We start from the raw sequence: 19,025 nt of genomic DNA, 5'->3' as shown, positions 1-19,025 counted from the left end.
AGGAAGCCCAAAGCCCCAGATACTTGCCCCAGACCCTCCCCACAAGTGCCTGAACCAACCCCTTCCCTTTCAAAGTCTACTGAGCAGATGGCAGGAAGAGCTTGAAGTGATGAGATAATATGGCAGACAATATAGGGCACATTCTTCAAGTCCCATAGCGAATCTGCCTCCCCATTGCTAGGAATCCAGCAAATCCATGTGATAACTTCAGGCTCCTTTTCCAAGCCACTCCTCGAGGGCCAGTCTAAAATAGCTCGTCCTTGACCCATCCATTCTCTCTCGCGTGCAAAGCATGTAATGCCAAAAGAACAATAGACAAGGGTGTGCCTGTTGTATGGGCAAACGGGATTTGCATCCCCTCATCCTGGACCAGAAACTCAAAGCAAAATGTGGGGAGAGCAAAGCAGAACCTCGAGGGGGGAGATGTCAGCCACTGGAACCAGCTGTAGTGGGAGATGGGTCATATCAGAAGGGCAGGCCAGGGAGAGAGAAAGTGGGGCTGACTCCTGTTAAGAAGCCCGACCTGGATCCACCTCCTGTTGTCTAGAAGCTGTCCCTCCTCCCCAGCCTAGCATTCTCCAGCTGGCCCCCTGCCATCCAACCCAAGAAAATCCTCTGCTACATGGCACTATCTACCTGAAATTCACTTCCTGTCGGTTAAAACGGTGTTTTGGTTCATATCAATAACAACTGATTCCTTCAGGCCTTAACAATGAAATGGGATCCCTCCTTGATGCTTCTTAATATACATCCCCCTCTGCAGTGCCCCAATGTGGGGCAATTCCTTCCTTCATATCTGCTCCACACACACACATACACGCGCACACAACTCCCGCGGGAGTCAGCATGCTCAGTGTAGGTCAGAATTCAAAGGCATCTTCATGTGTATCTTGTCCCACTGTCCAAAGGTCTAGAGTGTCAAATGTGGGCTGTGATGCAAGACTGTCCTTCCCATGTGATCCCACAGGGGACACCTCAAGGTTAGCCTGCTTGTGCTTTAGTCTCTCCATCTGGAAAACGAGAGGACAGATAATACCTACCAGTGCTTGAGTCAGGATGAATTAGCTAATGTTTGTAATGTGCATTAGGACCATCACATTAAAGGTGCTGCAGAAGTGCCTCATTTCCCTGTGAGCTCTGCAGGCAGGACGTTTTGAAACTCACTGTTGTAAATCCAGATATTCACCACTCCACTCCTGAATCAAAAAAGGGGCCGGACCTTTAACTGGGGGAGCTTCATTGACCTTTACAGGGTTCCCCCTGTTTATACAAGCTGAAGATCTGGCCTGAAGTGTTGCAGGTGATTAAGTCCAAGTGACTGTCAGTGCCCAAAGCAAAGGACTCCTAGACCTGCCAAAGCCTGGCATTTTAACCTGCACTGTGATATCCCTGCCATTTGAGTACGTGCTTCTCCCCCATATGGCTATTGCAGCCAAAACAAATGGGCTGAACAGAAAAAGAGCTTGGTGTGGTTATTGGGATGAAAGGTCTTGACTCCCCATTGCTGAAATCTTTCGATCTTTCTTCTCTCCTCTTCTTTCTCCTATAGCTGCTTATCCTGCTGCTTATGGCCAGATTAGCCAAGCGTTTCCACAGCCGCCTCCCATGATCCCACAGCAACAGAGAGAAGGTAAGTAAACAGGCTGTTCTCTCTTCCATATCTAGTAAGTCATCCCTATTGCATTGTATTCCCCCAACCCCCAAGTTACATAGAGCCCTGAAAACGCCTCATCATGTTGGACCCTCTCCTCATCTACTCTCCATCTGTTGTGTAATATCATCGGGCATTACTGGTAACCTATGGAAACGGTCACGCTTGCGGGGTATGTGCTTAGGTCCTCCCCGGGCTGCAGCCACTAGAGGGCAGCATAATTCAGAAGGTTTAATTATGTTGCGTACAGTAGAGGCCAGCTGTGGCGGGTCAAAAAAAAGCGTTCCTTGAAAAGGCCCATTTCGTCCAGATCAAAACGGGAATGTGTCTGTTCTGACCAAATTTGAAACGGTTCATTTCAATCGTGTCAAAACATTTGGTATCGGTGGTGTCGTTCTGCTCCATTCCGTGTCAACGTGCACACTACAGTAAAATGTTGGTTTTAATATTTCATTGTATATAGCACATTTAACATTGTCTATAACATACACCGTTGAATATTTTAACACAATATGAAAGTCAAAACAAAACTCAGCGAAACGACAATATCGAAATGAAACATTATGATGGTTCCAACTGTAAGTTCTTTGGGATTTTCATTTCATGAGAACATTTGAAACGGATGCATTTTGGTGGAGCATTTCAATCAGTCAGGCTCAACTAGATGCAAATTTCCACTGCTGCACGCCCTACAAGTGGAATTTATATGAGAAGAGGAGGTTTCCATACTGAAGAAAACATTGGCATATAATATGGAATCCATTCATCTCCCACCTTTGTCCTATTGCTTTCCCTTTTGCCTGGATCACGGATATTTCTGCTTAAAGTGCACTGATGGTCATAATAGTGATTGTGTATAAAAGTCAGCCTCTCTGCTCCCTGAGGGGCTGCTTTGCCTCTCACTTACGCGGAGGTCAATTAAGAATAAGTTCTTTGAAGTCTGTGGAGTTACACCAGTGTGAGATCAGAATCACACCCTCTGTGTCTTTGAGTCACATTGGCTCATTTCGGTGTTAGTACAACAGAGCGGGGCAGATATGGGAGAGTGAACTTGATTCTGTCCTGCTTTGTAAAATATCATTAGCACTGCCAGGAAAGAGGTAGTAATTGAACTGACTTGCAACCTCACTGAATTCAATGGGAAAGACTGGGGTGTGTGGTCTCAGATCATAGAAATAAAGGGCTGGAAGGGACTTCAAGAGGTCATCTAGTTCAGCCCCCTGTGCTGAGACCATCCCTGACAGGTGGGTTGTCTAACTTGTTCTTAAAAACCTCCAATGACAGGAAATCCACAGCCTCCCTTGGAAGCCTATTCCAGAGCTTAACTGCGCTTACCATTAGAAAGTTTTCTTAATGTTTAACCTAACAGATTAAGCCCATTACTTCTTGTTCTACCTTCAGTGGACATGGAGAACAATTAATCACTGTCCTCTTTATAACAGCCCTTAACAGATTTGAAGACTGTTATCAGATTGCCCCCTCCGTCTGCTTTTCTCAAGACTAAACATACCCAGATTTTTTAACTTTTCCTCATAGATCAGGTTTTCTAAACCTTTTATTATTTTTGTTGCCCTCTTCTGGACTCTCTCCAATTTATCCACATCTTTCCTAAGGTGTGGTGCCCAGAGCTAGACACAGCACTCCAGCTGAGACCTCACCAGTGCTGAGTGGGGCCGGACAATTACCTCCCATGACTTACGTACAACACTCCTGTTAATACACCCAGAATGAGATTTGTCTTTTTTGCAACAGCATCCCGTTGTTGGCTCCTTTGCAATTTGTAATCTACTGTCTCTCCCAAGCCCTTTTCAGCAGTGCTACTGCCTATCCAGTTGTTCCCCATTTTGCATCTGTGCACTTGCTTTTTCCTTCCTAAGTATAATACTTTGCACTTATGTTTACTGAATTTCATCTTGTTGATTTCAGACTAATCATCCAATTTGTCAAGGTAATTTTGAATTCTAATCCTGTCCTCCAAAGTAATTGCAACCCATCCCATCTTGGTGTCATCTGCAAATGTTACAAGCATACTCTTCAAGCCATTATCCAAGTCATTAATGAAAATATTGGCTAGTACAGAACCCAGGAGGGACCCCTGCAGGATTCCACCAGTATGACAGTGAGCCATTGACAGCTACTCTGTGGCCCTAAACTCTCAGTGCAACTACACAGGTCTCCAGGTACACATCAACCCAGTGCTCTTCTCTCCGCGCTGGCTCCCCACTGAATACAAAGTCCAACTCAAGCTCTTTGTCCTGATATTCAAATCCCTCCATGAGAGTGACCCTAACTAATGGAGAGATGTCCTCTCTCTCTCTCTCTGGCCCTGATTTCCCATGACAGCTATTTTCCATAGAAACCATGAAACTCTTGACTAGTAAGATGGAAACTCATGATTATGGGAGACAGAACTTCCCTAGCTGCTGGGCCTAGACTATGGAACTCATTGTCACAAGAAGTGAGAAAGACCATGGGCTTAACAGCATTCAGAAATAAACACATAACTCGTTTCTTTGATTTAGCTTTCTCTCAGTACGTTCCTCTCTCTCTCTCACACACACGCACACGCACACACGCACAAACTATTCGGTTTTACTCCTGCAGATAAGGCAAAGGAGAGAGAGGTTGTTTTGTTAGCTCTTCAACAACTACTGGTTAACTACTACTTGTGGTAGAAGACACATAGATGAATGGGTGGATAGACAGGCAGGCAGATAAAAAATGGCTTGTCACCTGAATTCTGATTACCACATCGTTATTGCTGGTGGTGGTATAGTATAACAAGCCAAACAATCCCAGCTGAGTTTTTTTCAGTTTGCAGGGCTGGCAATTAGAAAAGACTCTTTTGACTTGAGAACTGAACAAATTGGATCTGATTCACTGAGATAGAATCAGTGAGTGCAGGGGACTGGACTAGAAGACCTCTCGAGGTCCCTTCCAGTCCTATGATTCTCTGTGGGACTCCATGCTGTCACAGTCACAGTCACGGTTCAGAACATGGCTGCATTTTAAGCAGGGGCTTTGCTTCCTTCCATCTTCCTCTTTTGTGCTTGATCCCACAGTGGAATCAGACAATGCTGATTTCAGGCCTAACGTATAAAGGTTTCCTCACCGTGGGTCCAACTTTCAAACCTGGGGAAGGCTAAAGTTCAGGACCTCATTCCCTGTTTCAACTAACTATTTCTAAGCCTTCATAGGTTTCGCTAGGTACATCCCAGGTCAGATTACAACCGGGTAGGATTCCCACTAATGTACAATATATCCAAGACTTCAGGGAATGCATCTGTCCATCTCTCTCTCCTGGGAGATCTCACCCACCTCTATCAGGTACCTGAGAGGTCTGTCTTCATCTCATGCTTTGGCAACATTTGTCTATTCCTGATCAAATAGAGTTAAAAAAAATCCAGTTCCATTTAAACCAAAATAATTTTTTTCATCAAATAAAAAAAAAACAAAAAAATTATTTTCAGTGGGCTGAAACATTTCACGTTGAATTGAAATGAGTTTTTGTTTTTATTTTTTTAGGTTTTTCAATTGATTTCAAGTTGACATTTTTAGTTGACTCCAAATGAATTTTTTTTTTTGTTCTTCATTTTGATTCCACCATTTTGGGTGTTTTTCACCCTCTTTTGGGGGCGTGCATGGGCTTTTTTAAATTGGCCGCATTTGAAACCAACATGACGTTTTGAATCAAAAAGTTAAAACGAAATGTTTCAAAACAAAGAAGTGAAAACATGTGGTTTCGACTCTTTCAAAAAACAAATTTCAATCAAAGCTATTTGTCAAATTTGACCCAGTTTCAAGCCTTGAAAAATACATTTTTCAACAAAAACTTAATTGAATTTTTTTCCCGTCTCTCCAATAAAGTCTCATTGAACTGAACTGAATTGCATCTCTCTTTCCTGGAGATAGAACAGCGGTCACTAGAGAAGGGAGGGGATAACCCTGAAAAAGGTACAGATGTAGGGTAAATCTTTGTATGATTTGTATGGCCACTCAGGTTCAAAAGTAATTTAGCTAAACAGACAACCGGGTGCCTAATTAGTTAATTACCCTGGTTCACTGGCATCCCCCCATATGGAATAAACTCTTCAGCAACCTCTAGGAAATGCACAAAATGCAAAGGATCGGCTGTTCCTTCCTGACAGTCCTTTTAGCAAATTAGTGGGGAAAATTGTGCTTAGCAAATATTCATTAAGGCTTCATTTTCCATTAATCCAAAAGGAAATGTGGAAAGCCTGTGACTTCAATCACGCTGAGGCCCAGGAATTTTAATGAGCTTTAAATGGGCATCTGTCAGAATCCTGACTTCACCGTACTTATCCTGCCAGCCAGGGGAATGAGTAATGGCCAATAAAAGGTGGGAGCGCCTAGGCGAACTCCCCTCCCCAATAGGAAAGGCAAAGTTGTAATTTGCTGTGTTACGACACTATAATTATGCCCTGATGAAGAAAGTGAGAGCATTAAAATCCTTTTCTTTCCCTACTTCGTACTGTGCTCCAGCAATAAATGATAGAAGCCCTGCTTTGCTGGGTCAGAGAGGTGCATACTGGTGGTCAAGGGAGACACAAGGATCTTCCCCCTCACCCTTTGTGTCTTTCTCACAGTCAGGACTGGGAGCACAGCTGGGTGCTCGGAGAGCATCCCCAAAAGCATGCACAGGAATTGGCCCTCCCATACACTGGCTAGCAAAAGTGAGCTACCATTAGAGTTAAGGTCAAAAGTATAAATGGGTTCAAATAAGAACTAGATATGTTCATGGAAGATAGGTCCATCAGTGGCTTTAGCCAAGATGGTCAGGGATGCAACCCGATGCTCTTGCTGTTCTTAAACCTCTGATTGCCAGAAGCTGGATCACTCAGTTATTGCCCTGTTATGGTCATTCCCTCTGAAGCACCTGGCATTTGCCACTGTCAGAAGACAGAATACAGGGCGAGATGGACAATTGGTCTGACCCACTATGGCCGTTCCTATATTCTTAAGAATAGAACAGGGCAGAAACCGGAAACTTCATTTCATGGAGGAGTTCGGGATTGCAACATTTGTTTTAGTTCCAGATCAGGACGAAACCTGAAGATTTCAAAATGATCCACGAAAGAAAATACCAAAAACAATTCATTTAAGATTGACCGAAACTTTCCATTTTGACAAAACTGAAATGTCTTGATCTATCCAAAATGAAATTTTCTGTTTTGTTTCCATTTTGATTTTTTTAATTCTATCGTATAAATTACAATACATTACATAACTTGAAATGAAAAGTCATTTTGAAAGGAAAAATCAAAATGTTTCATTCCAAAAATGTCAAAACCAGGACATTTCAACACTGTTGGAGCTTTTCCACACACACACACACACACACACACACACACACATTTTTGTTCTGAAACAAAATTTCAGCGAAATCTATGTGATTTTGCAAAGCATTTTCATTTTGACAGAACTGCATTTTCCAATGGAAAACTGCTCCATCACAATTTTCCCAACCAGCTTCAGGTTAGAGTCTACTGCATGCTGCAAAAGGCTGCCAGAATTCTTGCTCTGGCATCTATTGCAGCACCAGGAAGAGAATGGCAGGTCCCTGCCTGGAACCAACGTGTAGAATATGAATTTCTGTGGGGGGGGGGGTGGAGGTAGTCATTCTTCAGGGTGGGCTTCAGGGTTTCAACCCTGGCCAGGTTCTGTCTGAGTTTGGGCAAAGAGGCGGGTGGCTGAATATAGAATGCCATGTGTTTGTGTGTCTGTTCCCACTCATCATCACCAATTGCCTCAACAGGTGTTTGACAAAGATGACTGACGTTCCGCCTATAAACACCAGGGAGGGAGGGGGACCATTCAGAGTGGTCCAAAAAGATGGATGTGGGGGGAGGTAGAACTAAGGTTAATGAGAGTGAACGAAGCAAAGAAAAATTCTGAACGGAATACCAAGAAATGCTTCTTTCTTTCCATCTCCATACATACCACTCTATCTAGCTGCCTCGCTATCAGTTCTATGCTAATGCCATCCCTGTGGTATTTGATCACCTGGCATGTTGCTTAGATTTGCATAGCAAGGTCCCCATGGGGTCTCCTGGTCTCCTCCCTTCTCTGGTCATAAGAAACTTGGCTTGGGTTGAGGATTTTTTTGGAGGGAGGGTAGGCAGCTGTTGTAAATGTCACTTTGGTTATTTGGTGGGTCAGAGCCTGGATTGGCCAAAACACCTGTGGAAGTTGATCCCCACAGCCAGATCCCCTCCACTGAGGAAGTCTAGTGGCAAGATCTTAGCAGTCTGCCAAAGGAAGTGGTGGAAAGCCCCCCTCTCACCCCCACCCCTGTTGCTGGATGCATTTAAAACATAGACCGTACAGAAGTACTGTTAGGGAATATTCTACCGTGGAACATTCCACCCCAGCAGAAGGTAGCTGAGAAGAGAAAGAGGCGTGTCCAATCCAGGTACTCTTTATTCAAACCTCCTCCCTTCTTCTCTTTCCCATCTCACCTGCAGGACCAGAGGGCTGTAACCTGTTTATCTACCATCTGCCCCAGGAGTTTGGGGATGCTGAGCTGATGCAGATGTTCCTGCCTTTCGGTAATGTCATCTCCTCGAAAGTGTTTGTGGATCGGGCGACAAACCAAAGTAAATGCTTTGGTGGGTAAAGATAACAAAACAATTAGATTCATCCAGGAAAGGGCTTTCTCTGAACACTTTGCCTTTCGAACTGCTTTCTCTTTGCTTACGTTTTTTGATTTCTCGATTTACTTCTGTCGATACTTTTTTCTCCCTTCCCCCTCCCCTTAATCGTCTCATGCTCAGAACCGTGTGCGCTGCTCAGAGACAAAGGTTTGGAAGGTTGCTAGCAGATGGACATTCCGGCTGCTGGCTACAGGGGAGAAAAATCCCCAAAACAAGCGTTTGGAGAGAAGCCAGTGGGGTTGGGGGATGGGTTTGTGGCAGTGTGGTTGGTCGGGGGAGAAAGTACAAGGCCCAGGGGGAGGAAAATCAGGCAGTGGGGGAAAGAAAGGCTCTTTGGGCCAGATCACCAGCTGATGTAATGCATTAGACTGCAGGGGAGCCATGCTGATTTCTCTCTGCTAAAGATCTGACCTTCTGAGTGTAAGCCACTAAGAGAGGTCTGCTTCAAGGCCCTGCCAGCAGGCAGACGTGAGATCTGTGTTTTAATTCTCTGCAGGATCTCCCCTCCCCATCTCAAATTCTTATCATGCTGCTGTAAATGTCACACTCACTCCACTGCTGTTGTGGGGCAGAGCGGGACCCTGTCCACGTTCATCCATGTACCTCTCCTCACCCAGTTCCCCTCCCTCTGAACCGCAGTTTCCCGGGGTGGTGGGTGTCTCTCGGGGTGTACTTTCTCTCTGATGTCCCCGCGCTCACCACTGGGATCTGCCATGTGGTTCCTGCCGTCCCTTGCTCTTTGCACACATGCCCTTTACGAGGTGCAATGGGGCAAATTATATTTTTTAATTGCCCTGACTCAGAGGATTCTCTGCCGGCTGCTGGTCTGGAGCCAGCTTCTGGGGGATCCCTCCATATATCAGACTTTTATTTTCTTTTGGTTTTGATGCTTCTGTCAATCTCCACACCATGTCTCCCTTGCCCGTTCCCTCCCTGGTCTCCTCCACCTTTCCCCCTCAGACAACCCTTCCAACTTCTCTTGGCCGGTTTCCCACTGGAAATCAGTGCCGTGCTGAAAGCAGTCAGCTGGCTTGGACTGACTAGCCACCGGGAGTTCTTGGCCCCAACAGCTGCTGGTCTATACAGTTCTTCCTGTCCATCCAGAGAGCATCTGAATGTGACTTTGGACAGACCACTGAGCTCCTCATAATGGGTGGGAACACAGAGTTTGTCTCAGCCAGCAATTGTTATCTTCACGCCCTTCTGCTCTCATTAACTCTTGGACACTGAGCGTGGAGGGGCCCAGTATGAGGATTCATCTTGGGGGATTTCAAATAAGCGTTACACTTATGACTCAGTCCCAGCCCCTTCTTGTTTACAGCCCCAGTGGCGTCCTGCCCAAATGGGAGGACCATCCTACTTCTAGGTGTAAATGATAGATAACACGCTGATGGTATCCATAGCGTGGGACAGTCAAGTTGGAGCTTCTGGCAGTGAAATGGCTGTCTCCACGCTCTTCTTTATAGAGAACTAATGGACCTGGTTCTCCTCCTCCAGACAGAGGTGTAAAGCAGAGGGAACTCAGTTGATGTTAATGGAGGTGTGGCAGTGGAGTAAGGGAGATGAGAATCAGGCTCAGTGAGGTGGGAGGATCATCTGGGGGCTAGAGTGCTGGGTTCAGATTTCTCTCTGTTCTCTTCTCATCTCTAACCTGTCCTGGCCTTGTGATTTAGTCACCAATCTGTAACATGGGGATAGTCACACAACCCAAGCTCATGTGCTGGTATTCATTGATATTTATGCAGTGCTTGGAGATCCTTGGATGAAAAAGATGATAGCTGCAATGTAATAGGAGGAGAATGCAAATATTTATTTACTGTATGTTATAGAGCGGATGAAACCTAAAACAACAATCCATTTAGCAATCCACTGGGGCAGTAACCACCAAAATACTTGTGGGTAAGGAGGTTATCCCAACCTCTAAGTAAAAAGGTCCCACGCAGGTGTTTAGTCCCCAAGTTCAGCAAAAAACAAGGAGAGAAGCTTGGTAACTTCATTTAGGCTCTCAGAACCCGATTCTCAGCTCCAGACAATGCTGGGGCCCATGGCATAAGTTAGAACATCCTCTCTGAATTGAGCTTGGCTGCCTATGTAGCTAAGGGGGCCATTCTAGTAGCCAGAGATAGCCAAAACATAGAGGGATTTTCACCATTCCCTAGGCCTTGCCCCTTAGCCCTGGAACTAGGGGTATGACAGTGGCACACAGCAATTGCATTTGGTCTGTACGACATGGGGTTCCCCCCTACATATAAGGAATTCCCAGTTTGCCAAATCTGCCAGTTTTACAGCAACGCAAAAGTACAGAGAATCAGGTCCTCAGTCTATTTGCTGCTTTCAGTGGGCCTAGAGCTGGACCACGTTTTTCATTCAACGTTTTTTTTTTTCCAACACAGCATTGCTTTTCCTACAGGAAATGTCCAATTTTGATTATATTTGATTGAAAAATTCTTGATTTTCTGACAGAACATTTCATTTTTCAGATAGCAAAAGCAAAACAAGTCAATGTATGCATTTTGTTTTGTTTGTTTTTTTCCAACAAGAGCCCAAAATCTTTTGTAGAAAAAAATTCATCTAAGTGTTGTCATGGGAACAAAACGCACTTCCCAAACAGCTCTGCTCAGTGCTTACTTGCTGGTGGGGAAAACTGCAGCATGGAGAGTGCTGGTCAGAAACAGTTGTGAGTTGCCTTGGTACATGGTGATAAATACCTTGTACAACCCACGCTGTTCTTGCAAGATGGAGAGTTTGCTTCCATGCTTACAGTGCTGCCAAACCCGGTGATTTATTGTGAGTCTCAGAATATTGGGTGCTTTTCTTAAAGTTCCAGCTCCTGGAGGCATGTGATTAGGAATGTCTCCACTTTCTTTTTTTAAAAATAAGTTTTTGTCCTCGTAGTTGCAGAGAAAAGCTTGAAAACATAACCACACATAATAAAAAAGAATTCATAAGTTATTTTTAACAGTATCATGATTGTAAGCCAACCTCTTGATTTTTGAATGTTTGGGGTTGGCAGTGCTGCTGGTCTCTGATTTGCAGTTTGCTGTTACACAGATATGGGAGTAGCGAGTATTCAGATATGATAATTAGAAATGGTTGAAAAAGGACAATTATTTTGCACAGAAATTTTTTTGTTTTTTATACTTCCTGAGAATTTTTTTTTTACTTTTTCATAAACTAAGAAAACAAAACATTTTTCAAAAATTGTTTCCAGTAAAAGAAAGAACGAAAGAAAGATTAGTATTTAAAAAATCTTTTTTAGGTTAAATAAAATTTTAGTTCTTTAGATTTTTTTATGCCAAAAACTGATGTATTTTACTTAAAAATCAAACTGAAAAATTAATATTTCAATTTAATTTGCATGTTGATGTGTTGATTTATCTCCATATCTCAGCGACGCCCACTCCATGCCCTGTTTTTTACCCTGTGTTTTTACAAGCCATAGAGTGGCTGTGCAGAGGGTTTAACTTTATAGTTCAGGATGCTATTCCCAGACTCAACGTTTCTCCCATAGTATCCACTTGTATTAAATTGCAGCAGCTTTGTGCTCTTTACCATGCACCATGCAAAAACATGCCTGCACAAGTCTCAGTTGTGTTTTTCCAGCAGGACTCTAGAGTTCTATATGGGATCATTAGATCATCCATCCATCCCTTTTTAACTTGCCCTTCCATACTTCTTATGGTGCAATAGAGAAGCAGACACCTTTCCCTGTGAATGAGGACGTTCTCATATCTTCACTTATAATAAAAATATGATTCTGCTGGGACCAGATCAAACAAATAATAATAGACACTCAGTGCTTATATGATAAAAATGTCGTTCCTCAATCTGGTCACAAAAATTGAAATTGAGACCAATGTTTTTTTTAAAATTGTGCATGAAAAAAATCCTGTTTTAACCAGTTTATAGAAAGGTTAAACGTATCAAAAAATCAAAATTTTGATGAAACTTTAAGAAAAAGTTTCCCAAAAAATCAACAATTTCTTTTCATTTCTCAACCAGCTCTAGTTATCCTTGCTGTAAGATCCTGCAGTATTTTTCACAAGGTTTGGCACAGAAGAGGCAAATCTGTCATCATCTCTCTGAGTAGTGTATGTATGTTGCACTCTAAAGATGCACAGTGATGCACAGGATGTAAAAGAACTGAAAGAAGAGCAGACCTCCTGCCCCGAGTAGCTTAGAACTTCACAGAGCACTGGGCAGCAGGAGGGTTATATGGTGGGAGTGGATCCCGATGATGGCTGACATGCTGCATGCAACATTAGGGTCATCAGCAGCTGCTTCTTTTTCTCAAGGGCAATTGGTGAAAATTAGTTGAGAGGCTGATCCGAGTGTTCGATGTGGGCTGGCAGAAGGGACGATGTTGGGAATAGGGAGAGGAGACAAAGTGAGAAGCAGGGAACCTGTATCAAACAAGTGAAATGCATCTCGGCAGATCAGAGGTGCGCCAGGATTTGTTCAGCCCATTGGATCTTTTTCTAAAAGCTGTGCTTTAGTTCAAAGAAGAATTAATTCCGAGAAGTCCTACGGCTTGTGTTATAGAAGAGGTCAGACTAGATGATCACAGTGAACCCTTCTGGCCTTATAATCTATGAATAAGAAACACTAGACAGCAGTTTACATCTTTTTCATAGATTCACAGAAGCTAGAGATTGACATGCCCTTAGGGTGCCTCATCTGTCACCCAGAGGAATCAGTGCACAGTTTACATTCTTCAGTACTTAGGCCTGAAAGCACAAAAGGAGTTAGGTGCCCAAGTCCTTGTTTTATGCTCCTACGTTCCAGTTTCAGGACCACGGTGGTGCATAAAACTCCCACTTAAATCCTGTAGGTGCCTAAACTCAATTGCCACCTAAGTTTTTGCAGTAAAAGCTCCCTAGGTACCTATGTTTCTGCTTCTGAGCATGCACGCAGCAGCATACCTGTCGATATCCAGGGGCCTAACTCCCCCCTAAAAGCGATTCACAAACCGGGGGAAAATAGACGTTCAGCTACCTACCAGGTTGGGCCCCTCAGGTGAGGTCACACAAAACAGCTGGGGCAAATTACAGGAGAAGGAGGAAGACTTCCCTTATATAAACTTCCCTTATAAAGTTTGCAGGTGATACCAGGCAGGGAGGAATTGCAAGCGGTTTGGAGGACAGGATTAGAACTCAAAATAATCGTAACAAACTGGAGAAATGGTCTGAAATAAATAGGAGGAATTCAGTTAGGACAAATGCAAAGCACTCCACTTAGGAAGGAACAATCAACTGCACAAATGCAAAATGGGAAATGACTGCCTAGGAAGGAGTACTGCAGAAAAGGATTATGAGGTCACAGTGGATCACAAACTGAATGAGTCAACAGTGTGACGCTGTTTCAAAAAATGCAAACATCATTCTGGGATGTATTAGCAGGAGTGTTATAAGCAAGACACAACAATTAATTCTTCCACTCTACTCCGTGCTGATAAAGCCTCATCTGGAGTTTTGGGGTTTTTTTAGTCAGGAGAGGAGACGACCAAGAGGGGCATGATAACGGTCTTCAAGTATGTAAAAGATTGTTATAAAGAGGAGTGTGATAAATTGTTCTCCTTATCCACTGAGCACAGGACAAGAAGTAATGGGCTTAAATTGCAGCAAGGGAGATTTAGGTTAGACATTAGGAAAAACTTCCTAACTGTCAGGGTAGTTAAGCACTGGAACAAATTACCTAGGGGAGGTTGTCGAATCTCCGTCATTGGAGGTTTAAAGAACAGGTTAGACAAACACCTGTCAGGGATGATCTAGATCATACTTAGTCCTGCCTCAGAGCAGGGAACTGGATTAGATGACCTACTGAGGTCACTTCCAGTTGTACATTTCTATAACATTTAGCCTAGTGGTGAGTTTACTTACTTAAGATGTGGAAGACCCCTGGTTCAAATCCTCCCTCCACCTAAGCAGGAAGAAGGGATTTGAACAGGGATCTGCTATATTTCAGGTGAGTGCCTAGCCCCGGGTTATTGGGTATTCTGATGGGGGAGGGCCTCTCTCAATGTCTCCTAATGAAGCTCTTCCATTGTGGATAAATAGAGTTATTGGAGCAGGGGGGGAAATGATGCTGGATCTCTCACATCAATATGCATTTTAATACAGCTAAATGTAAATGTATACATTGAGGAACAAAGACTGTAGGCCACATTTACAGGATGGGGACTCTATCCCGGGAAGCAGTACTCTGAAAAAGCTTTGGGGGTCACGTCATGGAGTGTAAGGCCAAATGGGACCAGCAGCTCACCGAGTGTGACCTCTTGCATATCACAGGCCACCAACCCCACCCAGCACCCACACACTAAACCCAACAAACAAAGGTGGCTAATCAGTCATGGTGGACAATCAGCTGAACATGAGCTCCCTGGGTGATGCTATGGGCAACAGGGCTAATGCAATCCTTGGATGTTTAAAGAGGGAAATCTCAAGTATAAGTAGATAGGTTATTTTACCTCTGTACGTGGCACTTGTGCGACCACTGCTGGAATCCTGTGTCCCACTCTGGTGCCCACAATTCAGGAAGGATGTTGATAAATTGGTGAGGTTCAGAGAAGAGCCACAAGAATGATTAAAGGATTAGAAAACAAACCTTTATAGTGATAGACTCACGGAGTTCAGTCTATTGAGCTTAACAAAGAGAAGGGTAAGGGGTGACTTGATTACAATCTCTAAGTACCTACATGGGAAACAAAATATTAGATAATGGGCACTTCAGGCTACCAGAGAAAGGTATTACATGATCCAGTGGCTGGAAGTTGAAGTTAGACAAATTCAGACTGGAAATAAGGTGTCAATTTTTTGACAGTGAGAGTAATGAACCATCGGAACAATTTACCAAGAGTCTTGAGGGGTTCTCTGTCACTGGGAATTTTAAAATTAAGATTGGATGTTTTTCTAAATGATTTGCTCTAGGAATTTATGTTCAGGGAAGTTCTATGGCCTGTGTTCTTCAGGAGATTGGACTAGATGATCATAATTGGCCATTCTAGCCTTGGAATCTCTCAGTGTGAGTGAGTGTTCTAACCACCAGATTACACAGTCACTCTCATGTTTGTGCTGCCTTTCTCCCTCACTCTCCCTCAAAAAGTCATTTTGGCTAGAGAGAGAGAGAGAGCTCACAAAAATGAGAATCACCCTGCAGCCAATGGTGGGTAGACCATTCCCCAGGATGTGGGAGGTCCACGAAGCAGCTCCTCTGCTCCAATGACTCTTTAATTATTTATCCATGCCGTTTCAACAGGAGTGTTTGAGGGAACCCCAGTGGGAACTACCCAGTGGTTAGGGTAGTCACTTGAGTAGTAGCAGAGTCCAGTTCAAATCCCTTCTCCCTCTCAGGTGGAGGGGGGACTTGAACCAAGGGTCTTCCACATCCCTGGTGAATGCCCTATGCACTGGGCTAAAAGTTTTGGGGGTGGTCCCCAGTGGCTTCCTGCAAAATTGGCATAGGCGCCAAACTCTAAAGAAGGTTCACAGCTAGGAATTGCAAGCAGAGCTAGGAATTCCCACTGCCTACTTTAGGTGGCTCCCTGCCTAGCATGCTGGTATCTTTTGTGCATCCCATTCTAAGGCTCTTGGCTCTCCCCAGCCATTGCTGGGTACTGAACTCTGGCTATGTGACAAGTGATTTCCCAGGCGCCCAAAAGTTAGGCATTGTGACGCTCAGCGAAACTCCTAACACCTAAATCCTTTTGTGCATTCAGGCCTTAGTCCAGTCAATATGTGTCCATTCTCAAATGACAGGGACCTCTATTGCTTTCCCTCGGAGGTGGGTAGGGATCATTAAATAGAGCAAGATGGATTCCTCATTACAAAAGGCTTGCAGTCTAGCAAGAGAAAGGATAGTTTAGTGCTTAGCATGCTGCTCTGGGACTCAGGACAGTTGGGTTCAATGACCTTTTCTGCCAAAGACAAGGTGTGCTTCCTGGAGCAAATAATTCAGGGCTGGATTCATAAAGGGACTTAGGCATGGCAATGCCTAACTCCTGGGCATCCTGACGGCTATTGAATTCAGAGCCCTGAGTTAGGTGGCCAGGCTCCCCACACAGCCCCTGGGGAGAGTTAGGTGCCTAAGGGTATGTCTGCACTTCGAGCTGGGAGTGTAATTCCCAGGTTGAGGAGACATACCCGTGCTAGCTCTGATCAAGGCAGCGTGCTAAAATAGAATGCAGCTGTGGCAGTGGGAGGGACTAGCCACCCCAAGTACATACCCATCTCAGATGGTAGGCCTGTACATGGGCCAGTAACCCCTACCACAGCTCCACTCTATTGTTAGCACTCTAGCTCGATCAGAGCTAATGCGGGTATGTCTCCTTCTGCTGGGAATTAACTCCACAGTTCAAAGTGTAGACGTACCCGAAGAAAGGGATTCTCAGAAGGCAGAAAGCTGGGCAGGGAACTCCCTAAGGGTATGTCTACACTGTAGTTAGACACCCATGGCTGGCCAGTGCCAACTGACTTGGGCTCGCAGGGCTCAGGCTATGGGGCTGCTCAATTGCTGTGTAGCTATTTGGACTCAGGCTAGAGCCTGGGCTCTAGGATCCTGTGAGGTGGGAGAGCCCCAGAGCTCGGGCTGTAGCCTGAGCCCAAATGGCTGCACTGCAGTGAAACAGCCCCTTAGCCTGAGCCCCGCGAGCCCAAGTCAGCTGGCACAGGCCAGCCACAGGTGTCTAACTACAGAGTAAATATACCCTAAACTGGCAAGGAGTGAGGTGCAAAGGAAAGGCCCAGATCTCCAAAGGTATTTAGGTGCCTAATTCCCACTAATCTGGGCTTCTAGGCACCTGATGGGCCAGAGGGAGGCACCTATCTCTGCTCAAGACTCTCAGCCCTGAACCATCTCCTGGCATTAGGTGCCTGAGCCAGGTCAGCCCTTGCTTATGAAAAACCAGAGAAGGAGAGAGAGGCCCACCCCACAGCACCTCGGAGCACACTTAAGGGATCAGGCCCTGCTGGGGAGATAGGCAGGGAGATGCATCCGATGAAGTGAGCTGTAGCTCACAAAAGCTTATGCTCAAATAAATTGGTTAGTCTCTAAGGTGCCACAAGTACTCCTTTTCTTTTTGATATATGTATGTATGTGTTGTGGGGGAGAGTGTATATGAAGAGATGCTATATGTTGGTATATAGTACATACTGGCCCGACTCATAAAGTTCATTCCAGTTCCAAAGATATTATTGGTTCAAGTAGTAATTCCCCATTTTAGTATATGGAATATATAAGGATGCCCAATGTGTGTGTAATTATAATAATTAATGTAGATATCACCTCCACCAGTAGATGGTGCTATATCATGATTTTACTAAGCCAAAGTCTTGTATGTCATTATGTGTGTTGATCTGATCTTGGGGGTAAGCAGGAAGTTCAGTCTTGCCTTTATATACCGGAGTTGGTCCTTGCAGTGTCCCAATAAATCCCTGTGATTCTACAAGTGAGAATTACAACTGGTGGCAGTGGCTTCCAGACATCAAAAGCATTTTTGCTTGAGAAGGAATTTACCAGTCATGCAGATGAGACCGGAATCTGTGAGCACTTGACAGACTTTAAGCAATCGCTCTCTGTGAATAAGATGGACTGATGAGGAAGCAGCACAGTACCTAGCAGTGGTTCTGGATGGTGATGCCAAAGCATTTTACCAGCAGTTTCCCAGTACAGATTGTGGGTCTTATACACAGTTGCGCAAACACTTACAGCACTGCTATGAGAGGGGATTGGCCCTTTTGAAATATCGGAAGGAATTGCAAGTCAGGAGTGGCTGAAAGGGGAACCCACGCATAGTTATTTGTGCGAATTAAGGGGACTGTTTCATAGGGTTTTCCCTGTCTGGGAGATGGCTTGAGTGAAGCAGAACCTGCAGCGCTGAATCTGGAACTATGCCAGGCGGCAAGCCATGAGAGAATCCTAGGTGAAACCTCAGTTTATAAATGCTTTAGAAGTGTAGAATCATAGGACTAGAAGAGACCTCGAGAAGTCATCTAGTCCAGTCCCCTGAACTCATGGCAGGACTAAGTATTATCTAGACCATCCCTGACAAGTGTTTTTAACCTGCTCTTAAAAATCTCCAATGATGGAGATTCCACAACCTCCCTGGGCAATTTATTCCAGTGCTTCACCACCCTGACAGTTAGGAAGTTTTTCCTAATGTCCAACCTAAACCTCCCTTGCTGCAATTTAAGCCCATTGCTTCTTGTCCTATCCTCAAAGGTTAAGAAGAACAATTTTTCTCCCTCCTCCTTGTATCAACCTTTTATGTACTTGAAAACTGTTTTCATGTCCCCTCTCAATCTTCTCTTCTCCAGACTAAACAAACCGATTTTTTTCAATCTTCCCTCATAGGTCATGTTTTCTAGACCTTTAATCATTTTTTGTTGCTCTTCTCTGGACTTTCTCCAATTTGTCCACATCTTTACTGAAATGTGGTGCCCAGTTGAGGCCTAATCAGCATGGAGTCGAGTGGAAGAATTACTTCTCATGTCTTGCTTACAACACTCCTGCTAATGCATCCCAGAATGATGTTCGGTTTTTTTTTTTGCAACATTGTTACACTGTTGACTCATATTTAGCTTGTGGTCCACTATGACCCCCATATCCCTTTTGCAGTACTCCTTCCTAAGCAGTCATTTCCCATTTTGCAGGTGTGCAACTGATTGTTCCTTCCTAAGTGGAGTACTTTGCATTTGCCCTTATTG

At 44.4% G+C, this 19,025-nt stretch overlaps 1 protein-coding gene across 11 annotated transcripts in view; it reads left to right on the top strand.

Annotated features, from left to right (window-relative positions):
- Positions 1 to 19,025, top strand: part of CELF4 (CUGBP Elav-like family member 4) — an 888,518-nt gene that overhangs the window by 801,323 nt on the left and 68,170 nt on the right. For 7 of the 11 annotated variants that reach the window (XR_007356644.2, XR_007356643.2, XM_048849887.2 and 4 more), the window contains exons 10-11: positions 1,550 to 1,630; positions 8,137 to 8,280. Coding sequence is in view for 9 of the 11 variants with exons in the window: in XM_048849887.2 (XP_048705844.2) it covers positions 1,550 to 1,630; positions 8,137 to 8,280 (225 nt within the window). In the remaining 2 variants the exon portion in view is untranslated. The remainder of the gene's footprint in view (positions 1 to 1,549; positions 1,631 to 8,136; positions 8,281 to 19,025) is intronic. The other 4 variants (XM_048849891.2, XM_048849895.2, XM_048849894.2 and 1 more) reach the window with 1 other exon arrangement.

Source organism: Caretta caretta, chromosome 5 (assembly GCF_965140235.1).
Source record: "Caretta caretta isolate rCarCar2 chromosome 5, rCarCar1.hap1, whole genome shotgun sequence".
Classification (NCBI taxonomy): domain Eukaryota; kingdom Metazoa; phylum Chordata; order Testudines; family Cheloniidae; genus Caretta; species Caretta caretta.
The sequence above is the reverse complement of the archived record's forward strand: the minus strand, read 5'-3'. Positions and strand labels throughout refer to the sequence as shown.